Source organism: Vanessa atalanta, chromosome 3 (assembly GCF_905147765.1).
Source record: "Vanessa atalanta chromosome 3, ilVanAtal1.2, whole genome shotgun sequence".
Lineage (NCBI taxonomy): Eukaryota > Metazoa > Arthropoda > Insecta > Lepidoptera > Nymphalidae > Vanessa > Vanessa atalanta.
Window position 1 is genome coordinate 13,353,854 of NC_061873.1, and position 16,696 is coordinate 13,370,549.

The 16,696-nt window shown below is 32.3% G+C and overlaps 1 protein-coding gene across 1 annotated transcript; it reads left to right on the forward strand.

Moving 5' to 3' along the window:
* The first annotated feature begins 7,360 nt into the window (after positions 1–7,360).
* LOC125077252 (succinate--hydroxymethylglutarate CoA-transferase-like) lies at positions 7,361–13,721 on the forward strand. Its single transcript, XM_047689140.1, is given in 6 exon segments — positions 7,361–7,783; positions 8,044–8,221; positions 8,685–9,481; positions 10,884–11,036; positions 12,201–12,343; positions 12,549–13,721. Coding segments are annotated over 6 exon segments (1,695 nt in total). The 5' UTR covers positions 7,361–7,446; the 3' UTR covers positions 12,636–13,721.
* The last annotated feature ends 2,975 nt before the right edge of the window (positions 13,722–16,696 follow it).

The window sequence follows — 16,696 nt, forward strand, 5'->3', positions numbered from 1 at the left end:
GACAAGTAATTGTAAAAAGAGATTTGAAGAAATTAACTTAAACAATAATATAAAAAAATCATTAAAATGTCAAAACTCAACGCGTTATTTATTAAATGATTATAAATAAACGTACTCTAAAAAAGAGAAAAAAAAAATTTTGTACCTATATAGAAAAATATTTCTCACTATTTTCACTTTTTTTTTTTTCATAAGAGGTGCACTTAGGAGGTTAGTGACTAAAATAGTACTGATTCGTTATTATAAAAAATATATATGTGATTTAATATCCATAATATATTTAAATAATCAAAAACGTATAAATCCTAACTTACACCACCTCCGTTGAAGTCAGCTAAAAATGTATTCGAATGAAATTTTAATTTGAAATTTAATTAGTCGTAAACTATTTTTTTGTGATTTATTCATAACTATTATGTTCATATAAATAATCGAAATAGAAAACTAATAAAAAAACGTAATCTTTATGAATAATAATACTACCTATGAGAACATTTTTTTACGTTTTAAATCTAAAAGGACGATAACTTTGCATATAGGTTTTATGCCACAGATAAGCGCAAAATATTGGTTCAGTCATTATAGTCGAGAACCGTTTACAGTAAGTATTAAAAATGGGCGAATGACCACACGCAATACCATATAAGAGATGTAATCAACAACAATAATGACTTTAATCGTTGCCAGGCTTTTATTTTATTTTATCATAATTGTCATTATAAAAACTTTCAAGCTATTAAGAAATTCTAAAAAAACAATAAATTAACGTTTTTTTTTTCGATTCTAATCAAGAAAGCTTATTGCGTCATTTACAGATTATATTTTTCGCTATAAATATTGATCGCAGTAAAACTGTAAACAAAAGTTCTATTTGCGTGAATTCGCGGAAGAGTTTTTATTAGTTGTTCACCTTTTATACTTATTTATTGTCGCTTTGCAAGTATTTATTTTTTGAATATTGTACTTGTTTGAATTGTTTATTTTTAAAAATTCATCATCACTATAATAACAGATGTACCGGTTTAAAAATAAATTAATGGCCTTAAGGGCAAAATTGCACTAAAATTTAAACTTGTGTCTGAAATCGAGTCTTCGATAAACAAAGTCTCGAACTGGGGCCGGCTAAACCTAGTCCATTTCAACCCCAAACAGACGCAAGTTTGCGCGTTAACCGCTTAAAAAACACCATTAGTCGTATCTCCACGTTTTGAGAACATTCCGTCAGCCGCCACAGCTAGTATCGGAGTACTTGGCGTTGATATTTCGAGCCTCATTAGTTCGGCGGTCAATTGGAAGGCAAAGCCAAGTTGGCATCAAAAAAGCTCGGTGTGCTTAGTAAGGCAAGACAGTATTTCACGTCGGTTCATCGCCTAAGACTATACAAGGCGCAAATTCGGCCCCGTAACGTAGAGCACGTTGGATACGGTCAAATGGAAGGAGCTCGAATTATTGACGATCAAGCCCTTTCCGATCTGCTTGATACTTTGGCGTAGAGATGTTAGATCACTCAGCATCTGCCAGCAAATATTTCACGGGAAATGATCCGAGGAATTGTTTGTATTAATCCCGGCTGCTGAATTTCACCTTCAGACATCTCGTCTTAATTCCAAGTTTCACCCGCACCACCTAGATGTCCGAAAATCCACAACAGCGATTTTTAAGACATTTTCTGTCTCGCACAACCACTCTGTGGGACCAGCTTTCACTGGTGGTTTTTTCGAACCGATACGACTTCAACCTTCAAGAAAAGAGCTTCTTAAAGGCCGGCAACGCACCTGCAATTCCCCCGGTGTTGCAGATGTATATGGGCGGTGGTAGCCATCCATCTTTCCATCAAGTGAGCCTCGTGCTCGTTTGCCACCTATTACATGAAAAAGCGAGAAGTTTGTAGGTGCGTTAGTGGCCTTAAAGGTTCCCAAGTCGCATCAGTTCGTAAAAACCACTCCGTTCCGTTCCGTTACACTGTTCCACTAAGTGGTTGTGCGAAGCAACTAATGTCGCAGTTTATAGACATAAAAATTCTTAAGAGAAAATAATTTTACTATGATTATAATAGCAAGGATGTAAATGTAATTATTAAAGTATATTTAAATAAACGATTGAGGTATACAGTGTCGCAGCCCTGTAACTACGTGGCCGTAGACCGTAGCCAAAGTCATTTACACTTTTCAACGCCTCCCACGTTCAACCGTTCCCATCCTTTAATTCCTTACATATTTAAATTATTTTTTAAAACTCGTATCGAATTAAAACAAACCGTTTTCGATTTCCGAATACAATCACATAATTAAAAGTATAATCTATGGTACGATAAAATAAAATTGAACTGCAAAACTAGACTAAAAAACATTTCGTTTTTTACTTACTCAAAAGAATGTCATCGACATATTTTTCTTGTCCCAAATAAAATAAATGTATTTGCATTAACATATATTTTAAGAATGTCTATCCTGTTGTTGTTTGCCAACAACAATATACACGTAAAAATAAAGTCGATGAAAAGCCAAACAGTACGAAAAACATCGTTAGTTAATAGAAGTTAATCATTGTCAGCGTTATGTTGCGGCAGAAAACTGATAATTATTTACTTCTCCATCGATATGTCTATCGGTACATACGAATATGAGTTAAATTTGGGCAAGAGCATAATGATACTATACACCTAATTGATATTATTTAAACATTAATTTAATTTAAGGTATTTCGTTGGCTATATGCAAGTTTTCATTCATTGCGAAAAAATAATCGAATGATACAGATACAGATTACAAAAAATATTAATAATTTGTAACAAGATATATTACACTTCGCTCAAGGAATAGTAGAGCTATTTTGTAAGAAAAAACTCGAAACTCACTGCAGAACACGATCGAAAAATGTCAAAAACTGGTTAAGTAACTACTGCAAAATGTTTTTTTTTCTAGAGTCTGTGGGTGTAAATTATATTTTTTTTAAATAACTGTCTCACTTCGCTTCTTATAGCGGATGACAAAATATTACCGAGTGCTTGATAACCTTTTACACTGTAATATCAAAACAATCATATTTTGCTTAAGGTTTTAATCGAATCTGCTGGGCGATTCTAAAAAAAACCGTAAATCCGTAAAACCGTAAATCTTAATAATTAAAAATAGTCAAAGTATTCATAATATACATAATATTGTAGAAAACAATATGTTTATTTACAAAGTTATTTATATAAATAAAAAATAGTTATTGTATAGGTAGAATGATGACAAAAATGCAAGCAGCTTTTTAGTCCAGCACTAATACTTGGTACTTAATTTATTGAATAATATTTCCCTAAATGTATCCGAGTCACGGATTTTATCACTGAACGGACGAAAGTATTATCATTAAAAGTCATAAATGTGATCCGTCCGTTTTCTTTGCTAAACAAGTAAAACAAGAACCATTTTAGCCGATGCTTTAAGGAATTGCTTTGCACCCTTGATATAACAATCATTTTAATAGTTTCATAAGCATGCTAAAAATCTAGAAGTCATAATTCAAAAGATAAACCAAACTGTAGGTATAAAGTATATAGGTATGTATTATTTTTAAACACTAATAAAGTCAGGTAGTTGATATACATAAATCCGATATAATGGTGGAATGGTTATCGTCAACGTGTGAATATTTAACAGACGTAGCCGTAAATAATAGTCGTAGGTTAAAAGTATTATGAAATATAGGCGCTTTGGTGAATTTTTGGACGTCAACAGCAACGAGCGGTCATCAATCGTAGTTTCCTGGACCATTGCACTCAGTACACTCGGTTATATTTTTAAATCTTAAGTAGATTCAAGCGATACCAGTCTGGAATTATTCCAATAAACTCTCGCTGGCTCAGAACATTTTTATATTTTACGAGTTCGTAGTTGGTGCGATGCCCTTGAATGCTGCGGAGACAGTGTATTGCGGTTTACTTTTATACTAATTTCTGACTGCGGATGTTAGGTATCCTGTATCCTTTACCCCTCTGACATCAAGTACTTACGAAAAATACCACGATGATCGTTTTAGTAGTTAAGGCGTCAAAACGTAATGAATAAACTCATTTTCGCATTTATAACATAAGTTTGGTAATGTTGGTATCGACTACTGAAGTATTTCTTGATGAGGTGAGATGACTTTGTTGTATGACATTTGAGTTAATTGATGAAACAGAATATTTTATGATAACTTTATTAATAAAAATAATCTGTATCGTTACAACCAACTCAATTACATCCGCCCGTCTTGTATTTATGCGTCATGCGTTAGCGCATCGTGCGTATTTAAATGTCTTGTAATATCTATAAAACTATCGATGAAAAGTGTACGCGGGCTCTTTAATTTTGTTCGGTTTCATCTTTCGTTAACAGAGAAAAAATCTTAAATTTAATAATAAAGTATTTCGCGCACTCGAATAGAATAGATTAGCGAATAAAAATTGTATTTTGACTCAAATGAACAATCCGTAAAGAAAGAGAAAAAACATTGTAACAGGTGTGAGTGCGCAAGCTTTATGGATTCGACCGCAGTTCATAAACAGTAATAAAATTATGCAACTGGACAAGATTTAACAAAGTTTAAAGAAAATTTTAATATCATCATAATTCATATTGTCTTTCTTCGTAATGGTCTCTTGGTTCAGTTATTATCCTTAACATCAAAGAAATGTTTAACTGGAGCAGCGTTGCAGAACTATCGATAGTTTAGGTTAAAAGTAATACGATAGTATTACTTTAATTATTGCTCATGGGGAGTTATCGATACTATTGGTACTATCGATAGTCTATCGACAGTGGTATATAGATATGCAACACTAAACTGCAGTTCAAAGGTTTCTAAAAAATATCTACCGAGCTGGTCTTGTATGGGTTGATACATAAAAAGTACAAGAAATTAATCCGTTGATGAATTGTTTTTTTCCACTGAAATTAGTGACCAATCAAACACGTCAATAATAGTGAAATACACCAAAATTTGATCTTTTTATTGGACCACCTCGGCTTATCATTTTCCACAAATCACAAATACATAATCTTTAAATATATGTCTTCATATTCAAATATTTTCTGTATCACCGTGCGTTGTTTATGACATTTCGGAAGTCGTTATTACATAAATAAAAAACGTATTAATGTCAACCTAAATACGTTATCAAGTCCTCAATGTTTATGAGTTATCATTTTTGAGGCTGTAAAATATGATATTTATTCAAGCATTTTTTAAATTAGCTCTGAAAATAAAAATAAATATTCTCACTTTTACACCATGTAAGAGACAAGGTCATTCATAAGAAAAGTCGGGTCCTATTCCACGAGGAAGTTGAAATGTGTAGCGAATGCTTGTTGACTTCCAGGCAGGAGACATAACATACATATATTAATTGTATTTAACTAACATGACTGTATTTTTAGATGTTGAAAAAGAGTAACTACTGAGTTTCTTGCCTTGCCTGATTAGTAGCTTCACTTATTATAGTTCATCACTTATTATTCCGAACCGGTGGTAGCTTTACTTTAAATATTTTCTTAAATGACGATTCAAAAGTGCTTGTAAAAGACTACTTGAATAAAGGATATTTTGATTTGATTTGATTTGATAATTTTGTATTTTAAATGTTGAAAAAGAGTAACTACTGAGTTTCTTGCCTTGCCTGATTAGTAGCTTCACTTATTATAGTTTTGTAAAATGACGATTCAAAAGTGCTTGTAAATGCCTACTCGGATAAAGTATATATTGATTTTTGATTTCGTTAGAAATCAATCCTGAAAAGTCTGAGAGTGACTTTTTTTTTAATATATTACTCCTAGGCCATACCTGTCCTTGCTAGGGGCACTGGTACACCGCATTACCTTGCCCAATATATCTAACCTGGCAGATGTTTTACGCTTAGTCGGCCAATCTTAAGAAAGACCAAACAACTACGCAGGAAATATGATAGTGCCCAAGTGTGTGCGCTAATACAGGTGTACTCTCCATTTTAATCGAGTTCAAAAAAGAAGTATTATTTTGTAGGTTTTTTACCTCAGAACTCCTTCCTTTACGAACCGATTTAATTATTTTTTTTAAGTGTATGCTTCACATTTGCTGCCATTTAGATTAGATTAAAAAGAAAAAAAGAAAAGAAAGAAAGATATTTGTTTTGTTAAAATTTTATGTTAATTTACTCTAATCGTTCTATGTGCCGATTATATGTCTTAACCTGAGAGAGATCCTAATCAGCTTAACATTATCTTAACTTTCAAGCTCCGGACTGTGAATGTTTTGAAAATCCAATAACAATTCGCTTTTTATTGCACGACGCGGGGTTCGCACCTGGTACCTCATGTTCCATAGCCGTTTAAGCTACAACTAGACTAGCGATACAGTAGTTAATGTATCATGTATCTTAACGTCGAAACTTGTGTCAAAATAGACTATCATACAAAATAATATACTAGAATGCATTAATAGCTATTTTGATAATATTGCAATAGTAATACTTGACCTATTTTAGATTCATTATACGGTAGATCTATAATACGTATCTTTATATTCATCCACTTTGTTTAAGTACGTATGTTACAGCCAGATAATGACAGATGGCGCTGACTAATTAAATATTTCACGTTTCTGAATCGCATAAGTTACAAACAATTCAATGACGAAACTAGTAATGTAATACTATATATTATAAACTAATAGTGGTATCCTTGTGGTAGGACATAATCCACTGAGAAAACGTCAATTAATTTAGAAAACATAAAAATAATAAAGACAATTATACAGATGTAGCTATTTCCAATTTTTTTTCTGCATAATCTGAACGTATCAGCGAGTGGTATTCTACATCTATCTGGTATTAAGAATTAATTTTAAGCTTAACAAAGTGTTATCAACATTTTATCACTTTTCAATAAAAAAAAAATCAGGAAAAAAATATTTATTTGATTTGAAGCAAAGCGATAGCAGGTTTATATTGTTATATTTAATATTAAAGTAAATCCTTCGTTAAATGCGACTTTAACATTTTGTATATCTGTATGCAATACTGTCATTGTCAACTTGACATTGTTGACATTTATTAGCAAGACAAATTCTTCATCACGAAGAAATTTTCATATAACTGCTAATAGGGCTGTTTATGATAACACTTAACTATATTACGTCATTAATAACTGAGAGCGTCATTGTTTATTATCTAATTAGATATATAATGTGATAGTATTTTACAAAATAAGTGTTGTTTGATGGGCGAACGACAGAGAACTTTACGAACCGAAGACATGGCTACGACCAGTACAGCGGTGACGACGGTGCCGCCACAGACACAAGAGGTATACAATAGGAGAATGCGTTATCATCAGTATTTAGTTTATTTATACAAACAAAGACATACTACGTTCATACGTTGAGATAAACGAACTTACTTTCGTCGCTAACGAACGTGTTGTTAAACATTATTTTTTTACGATGAGAGTTGTGGAAAGACTTATTTTTAAATGTATTAAAGTTTCGAAATTTATAGCAACACCTAAGCAATGTATATTAAATGCTAAGTATTCAACAAAGTGCGATGGATTGCTTAGCGATATTAACGTCCTAGATTTAACCAGAGTCGTTGCGGGACCTTTTTGTACTATGACCCTAGGTGATTTAGGCGCGAACGTTATTAAAGTTGAAAGCCTAGATGGTGATGAGGCTAGAAAATGGGGTCCTCCTTTTATTGAAGGCTCTAAGGATTCATATTACTTTATGGCCATAAACAGGAATAAAAAAAGTATTTGCATTGATTTAAAAACTCTGGAAGGTAAGTGATATTTTTTATTGTACAAATTTAATAACATAATGTTGCTTGTTATTGTATTGTAAAATTGTATATGTAGTTTTTATTCAAACATACTCTTAATATCTTTATGCTTATTATATTTGAAAGCATTATATCTTTTAAAATACAAGTCATGTAATATCACACTATTTTATTAAAGCTCTATCATCAAATCTCTAGATCAAACATATTGAATTGAATTATTCAAACATATTCCGTTTTGTATCTACATTTGCTTTCAGGTAAGCAGGTTGTCTATGATCTAGCCAGAAAATGTGATGTAGTTGTGGAAAATTTTCTCCCTGGAAAACTAGATAAGCTCGGAGTTGGCTATGAAAAACTAAGTGTCATTAATCCAAAGTTAATATACTGTGCAATCACAGGGTTCGGTCCTGTTGGACCTTATTCTAGGAAACCAGGGTAAAGTATTATTTAAAAAATTAGTTTTTTTTTATGTTTATAGTTGTTTGTTGTTATCTATTAATTAAAATATTTTGCAATATTAACCAAAACAAATGAAATACAAACTCAAAAATGTAATGTAATTTATAAGTTTATAAATGTATAAAACATTAACTTTCAAACTTTCTTTGAAAATAGTTTCTATAAAACCTAAACATGTATATCAATAGCTTGGAAAATTAAATCTTCATCATGAAACACAATAAATATAAAAACTGAATCAGTGCAACCTCTTATAACACAAATGCAACACAAGTCGATCACTAAAATTATCTTTTAAATCTTTCATGTTACCATTGTTAAAGTAGAAAGTATTATGTTTAAAATTATATATTCATTTTAATATGAAATTACATTAAATTTTTAGAGAACTAACTATTATTCTTATTGAAATAGAGACAGTTTTTGTTATTAATTTCAGCTATGATGTTGTTATATCAGCTATGGGGGGCATGTTGAACGCGACGGGCGAAAGGAATGGCAATCCAGTTAAGCCAGGAGTTGCTATTACCGATGTAACAACAGGACTTCATGCTTTTGGAGCAATCATGACCGCGTTATACTATAGAAACAAGACTGGTCGAGGCCAAAAAATAGACTGTGATCTTCTATCCACTCAAATATCAAGTATGATCAACGTCGCTAATATATACTTGAACTGCGGTATTGAGGGACAGAGATGGGGCACAGCACATGCTAATCTGGTCCCCTACCAAGCATTCAAAACCAAAGATGGTTTCATAGTAATCGGTACAGGTTCAAACGCACAATTCATTGATTTTTGCAAATTAATCAACAGAGAAGACTTGATCACCGATGAACGTTTCAAAGATAACGCGTCAAGAGTCAAACATCGTGACGAAATCGTAAAGATTATCAGTGAGATAATTGTTACTAAGACAAAGAAAGAATGGTCGTTAATATTCAAAAACGCCTCGTTCCCGAACGGCCCTGTCAATAATATGGGTGACGTGTTTAGCGATGAACATGTCAAAGAAATTGGTTTGGTCAAGGAATTGCCGCATGAAGTTGCAGGGACTATTAAAATGGTTGGTCCTCCAACTCTATACTCAGAAGGCGGGAATATGGCAAGGACGGCACCACCAACTTTGGGTCAGCATACAAGAGACGTTCTATCTGATTTCTTGGGTTATCATAACAAGAAGATCGATGGATTGTTTGAAAATAAGATTGTTCTATAAATTCAATTGTAAAATTGTGAAACTTTTAAATGGAAAATGATGTATTGTTAAGTAAATACTGATGTTCTTATCTCCTTATATACATAAAAGATGAGTGTTTCTCTTAATTTATCTCTAGATAAACGTTTTTATCGGAATATTAAATAGATTTTTTTTTTTATAAACATTTATATCTTTTGATTATTTTTTTCCATGTAGGTGTTTTATAAATATACAGTTTATTGTATGTTACCTAAACATTATTAAATTGTTTATAAATGTTTATTTTTTTGTTTTTTATTTTTTCTAATAATAAATATACTGAATACTAGTTCTCCCGAGTCTGAAGGAAGGGTCAGGTGTTAAGTTAACAAAAGCGAGTAACTTCGCATTTATAATATTAGTAAAGATTATTTGCTCTTCATAATATCAATTGGTTTTATCAAATTAAAATTGGGTTGCCTATAACTAAATCTGAGAAGAGAAAAACTACTGACATTCTCATCACGAGTTCTCCGTACGACAGGTCCGATTGACTTGAAATTTAACGTAATTACTCGAAATTTCAACCTTCCAGTGTTAAACGTGGGAGGGGTTTTAATTAGATTTGAATGAATAAGGAATTTAATTGATGAACTTTAATATATCTCTTGTTATATAAAATATGATCATAGAACATTTTAATCAAAATTGAGGTATTGGCATCAAAGTAGAATATTTTCGGACTGTTATGATATTAAATATGTAAATCGAATATAACGTAAGTCCATGTTATGTTGTTATTAAAAATATACAAGTATATGTGATAACATCCTTAGGAAAATCCTTATCAAAGAGTATAATATTGTGATTATACTAAGTAAATAAGAAAAAATGCAAATAATCGGTGTATAAAACACTTAACAGTATCATTTGAAATGCCCGTTCAGGATAAAATGACGTAAAACGTAGGCTGGAGACGACATACTTTTCTACTAACGTATAAACAGTGTAGAACGACTTGTGAACTCCAACCATCCATCCACAGGTGCTCTATTCTATCTCTTATAATCCGATGGGACCGCAAATACAACATGACCAGGAAGAGATCATTCGCCAACGGCTTTACTTGCTTTCCGAGTCACGGGCATGTACTCGCTCAACTTCTAGACTCGGACCGACACTGAGAAATTCGCGGCAGATAAACCAAAAACATAATAATAAAACAGTTCAGAGCTGGAGCTCGGACTGATAAAGGTAATAAAATATACTGATGGAACTTAAACCCAGAAACTCAGGATCACTGGTATATATGTATATCTAACCACTAGACCAATTAGTACGAGTACTATGTACAAAAAGCTTTATTGAAAGTTACAATTTCATTGCTTTTAGTTAGATTACATGGTGTAAATTACCGAAATATGTGTTTTTGGGCATAAAATTTTGTTTTAAAAAAGTTACAATAAAATACATGTTTCGTGTAATCCAGGAGTCAGTGGAGCGCGTGGCGGTGATCACGCTCCGGCCGTCGCGGAATCAACAGCGGAAGAAGGTCGTCTGGACTGACGACACCATCGACAATGAGAATATGAACAAGAAGAAATCCAAATGTACGTTTATAACTGTTGCCTTATTACATTAATGTCGCCCCGCCGTGCGATTCTGTAGGATCCACCTGTGAAATGTTGACAACTGACTTACAACGATACGCCATTTTGATACTTGTATTATATATATTTTATATTGATATTTCACACTCGTGTTATGCGGTAGGATTCGAGTTTCTTGTTACAGAATAGACCTACTGATTCGGATTCTAAATTCCTTTCCATTCATGAATATAATTTCTGTCATTGATCGTATGGACTTAACTCACAGATCACCGATTCAATATTAATTACTTACATTCATTACTAGTTTTTGGATTGATTGTCCGATATTATGTTTAAAAAGTAGCCTAGTCCTTCCTTGAAGTTCGAGATTGCTTCATACAAAATTTTCAAACTTACTTGACATCGGTGTATTTTCTCACTCGCAGAGTATCTTTAAAAATCTAGCCTATGTGTTATTCTGATGTATAAGCTACATTATTGTAAAGTTTCATTAAAATCAATTCAGTAGTACATACAAACTTTATTACTAAACTTTAAATTATTAGTAAAGATAGGAGAATTACTTTTTTATTGGTTCGGGTACTGTACCCAAACCTCGGTGTACTTTTCTGTTCTGAGAATCTCAGAATTTTGGAAGTAAAATTAAAGTCGAAATAAGTAGTTAAGTGTTATAGTAATCATAAACTGAGTTAGTAGTAAGTGTAAATCTAAGGTTTGTTTATATTTTTTCCTATTTCCATTAGAATAGGCTATACACGACGACTTTCGTGGTCGAGTTGTGTGTACACCGGTTTTCATGGGTACGAATTCGTGGGTACGAGTCGATGTAGAAAAAGTTCATTAGTTTTCTATGTTGTCTTGGTTCAGGGTGTATGGGGTACCGTCGTTACTTCTGATCTACCATAACAGAAGTGCTTTAGCTACTTACATTGGGATTAAATTCATGTATGTGATGTTCAATATTTATTTTATTTATACATTCTCATAAGTGTTGCACGAATCCTCTCCATCATTTTCAGTCTTCGTCTCGTCTTGTCTTATTCGTATTCCTTTTATATGTCATTCAAACTGGCTACCTCGATACCCGGTAATATTAGGCCTTTTTGTGACAGGCGTGTCAATCTTCTATGATAAAAGGTTACGTAAGATTTTTTATCGCAGGCTGTTGTATATACGAGAAGCCGCATCGCTTCGACGAGTCCGACTCCGAAGACAGCGACGACGAATGTGAGCACTGCTTTGGGCACGTCGAGCGAAAGCACAAGAAGCACCACACGGGCACAGTGACAACAACAGAAATACAGGTATGACCAGTCTATCCTATTAATTTATTACCTATTTTACGAATTAAACGAGCATCTAAATCTTAATTTGATTAATAATAACCTTTAAAAGCCTGGAAAGTCCACATATTAATGCAAAATTATGTACAAAACAGTTAATTCTTCTTTGATGTACTATCGATCATGAATACTATATATTATGAAGTTTTCCGTATATATCTTTCAGGAGACTGTGGAGCAAACAGCATCAATAACGCTCCAGCCGAGCGAGCCTGCGCCCGCGCCGCCCGACAGGCCGCCAGCGAGCACATAAAACATGCAAAACATACTAATAAATATTATCACATTACAAACGGTTATTTAATGAAAATATACATTTATTATATTCAATAAATTGTTAATGTATTCATTACTGGAATCGTTATAAATATTGGTAATATGAATATCTGCCATTATATAATATAAACGAAAGGTTAATGTGAGCGACATTCACGGAAACTGAAAAAAGATTCACGTTCATAGTTTTCCCCATCATAATGTATAGTGCATTTATTGATATATCTCGTTAACTAATTAAAATAATAAAGACGTACGTAGTAACCGAGTGGATTAAACGTTTTGAAAGTATTCTTTGGTTGTGAGAGTTTGAAGGAATTGATGTTATATTAAAACTTAATTTTTCATTATTTTTAATAGCAACACTTTAATTTAGCGTTAAAATATTTTAGATAAGTATCCGAGTGTTGACGAATATCGTTGAAGCAGTTTAGTTAAAAATGCTTTTTTGATATTTTTAATCAAATTCTTGTAAAAATATTTTATATGTATTACTTTCTCCCAAGAGGCAACCCTATTCGTGACAAGTATCCGCGTGGGCACTGCGCCGGCGTTTAGCGCGTCCCTGGGCGGAGGTCTAAGACTCCATATAAATATTTGAGCAATCTTGACCTCCGAAAGCTGGCAGAGGGGACATCAAGCGGTTTGCATCCTACCAAACTTTAAAACGCCCGGCATTGGTAATGCGTTATAATGACGTGTCTGTGCTATTCATTTTAAAATAACCGTCTTTTTTTTCAAAGTTCTTCGGGTAATGATGTAACTATATTTTGTAAATTTTACAAAAATATATTTATTATTAAGTAATTTTTAAATGGCAACATATATAACAGTTTAGTAATGTTACTTATATATTGTTACTGGTAATTTAAAACTTAATCATTCATAGATGTCGAGGATTGTACACGCAGTTGATTACGGCGCTAGATTGTCTATGAATACTGTGTACCTTTGTTATCATGTACTGGTGTTCCAACAGTTTTATAGTATTTCGGTCCCTAATAGTTAAACATACATACTTAATTATTTTTAAGTTCAAATATTAAATAAATATATGAAATGACGTCAATTTTTATTTTTTTAACTGTCCTATGTTATTCTAAACTCGTTTAATGTAATCGAATACAGACCACTATTATAACGGTTCTTCTCTTAACCTCGTGTGTTCGTGTATAGAAGTAACATTTGGTGCAAGTATCAAACACGTCCATTCACACACAGACGGAGCCCTTACGTAACTACAACGTATCAATTTACTTACAGCAAAATAATAAACGTAAAAACAGTAGTAAAACGATCAATATTTTCAATTTTTTGAAGTAATACGTTCCGCGTTACAGCGCCAGTCTGTCTGCCTTCCTTTTCTTTTACGCAGACGGCAGCGGTAGCAGGCCCCTCCTCTCTTTAACTCTAACAGGCCTAACCGTATTGCGGACAGACGCTTATATATTTTATAATCATTAAAAGATTTTATTAATAAATAACATATCTCAGTATTTTAAAGATAAAATGGATGAATGAATTAGACATTGAAATAAAACTAGTTTTTTAACGGATTTAATCGCGTATATTAATTATTTTATTTTAACATCCCGGGGCAGAGTCTGCCCGTGACCACGAACACTGCAAAGTGCTCGAAACGTCGGGATGTTAAAATAAAATAATTAATATACGCGATTAAATCCGTTAAAAAACTAGTTTTATTTCAATGTGTAATAATCGCGAAAATCTAAGACAACATTATGAATTAGACATTCTAGATTCCAATTATAAAAAGAAGGGTGAGCCACGGGCTGTTATTGTGACCTGGGGCTCGTTTGACGCGACAGTTTACATAATACTGTTCTCTCTTATACTTGGGCATTATGGAAAGTAGATTTTTTATTAAAAGAAAAACATAATTACCTTAAATAACGTATTTTTATTGAATAGTCAAAATCGTACAACATTCAACTTACAAAAACAACGCCGAGTCGTTCACGCCTCCAGCGCACTACACCTTGATTACAATAATTCAACTTAAAAAAAAAAACACTGACCGATGTAAAATTTATCATTTCAACTGTAAATTGATTGAAAAATTGACCATATTTTTCAATAATAATAATATTTATTTATTAAAATCAGACTTACGAGCAAAACGCTCATTATTATTCAGCTTTGCTACAGTAGGGTAAAGACCTCTTGCTATATCACTCACGGTCATCCACAAAGCATAGCTTTAGCTATATCTAAAATGTAACACGCTTGCGAGATGTCGAACATTCCCTCAAATAGATGTACTGTGTAGTTACACCATTAATTAAAAAAAAAATGTACATAACACAATCGAAGGAGTTACGGTAAACAAAGCCTTAGTTTACATGTTCTATGCGATTTAGCAGAGCTATCTGCTACATTAAGTACGTACACACTGTTACACTTAACAACTCATACCCAAAGTAATTTTTCGCGAATCCATGATTACCATAGATTTAAGATTTCGCTAATTACATCGCATCCATTAAACGTTAAAGATGTTTATATGCCTTTACTCCCTTGGAATATGTTACATACATTTTATTTAAGGTTGTGTTTATAAATGCGTTAGTACTCCATGTCTCTTTCTATTACTTACGTTATGTAGCGTCAGTAACATGTTTAGTCTGAGTTACATCATTTTAAAACAACACCGAACTAAATTATGTAATTTGTGATCTTATGCATCAAATATCTGCATAGTCGGTTCTACATCGATATTTAATATCATTCTGTACACCATAAAACAATTAAATAATTATTCTTTAAAGACCAGCCATCTTTAGGAAATTACGATGACGTTATACACATTCATGAAAAATGTATTGAGAATGAGAGATTCGTCTTTGCAAACGAAATTATTTGCTGGGGCGTTAAAGGGGTCTTGAGATACCCTATGTTATGATAAAATAAATACCAATAAATAAAACCTTTTCTTTATATTACATACAGTTTATAATATATAAAATAACAAAGATACTTTTATCCGTGGTTATGCAAGACCCTCTTCCCTTCTGATGCAAATCCTGTAGTAATCTTTTGCTTTACGGAAGAATTGTCTATCAATCTAATCAAAATTAAAAAAAAAAAAAACGAAAGTATAATGTGTATTGAGGAAAAATACATTGTTTTGGAGCCGTATTCCATTAACATAATGCCTTTCTATATACAACTTTAAATGCATTTATCAATATTCAGTTGACGCAATACAAATACGAGAGACTCGAGTGTACAATGAAATTGACCCCTTACACTTATAGAAAAACCTACATAAAACAGGTCTACTTTATTTGGTCGTTGCAGTCTTTCAGAAATCGTTTTCATAATTTCGTATTCATTTGTCATGATCGTGCTAAAATAATAAACATTGCTAAATACTAACTTAACCAATATTTAAGTTACTAATACAGAAATGTGATTCAATTCATTATACTTTTTATCTAGTGTAAACATTGAGCAATTTAAAAAAAAGTTTTCTTATGTTATCTGTTCCAAATGCGGTCAGGATAAGACATTTTGGAATGGATTGCCATATCACGTCAACTGACACTTCTAAGTACTGTCCGCAACACTATCGAGATAATTTGTTTTTATTGCATTCGTTTGACAATAATGGTTGCTTAAAGAAAAAAAGAAATATCCGTTTAAAAAATACATATACAAATACTTTTTTTTTTTAAATCTTCCACATTTTTTTTTGACCAATCTTCATCACAACGAAATCATACTTTCTTAGAAATCTTGTATGTACAAGTCACAAAAGTATATTTCACATTTTTACACAACTAACGAAATTTCATTTGAAACAGATGAAAAAGGAATGTTTTAAATTCATTTATATTGGGATTTTTAAAAGTAACAGTCCAACGTCGTCGGTTATAGTTCTTCATCGGGATGTAACAAATTTCAGTTAATCTAGTATATATTAAAACTTGAATCATAAAACAATAGTCATTGAACAGTCAACGTTAAAATGCGACGTAAATACACGAGAAAAAGGTGAGATTATTTAAAACAATT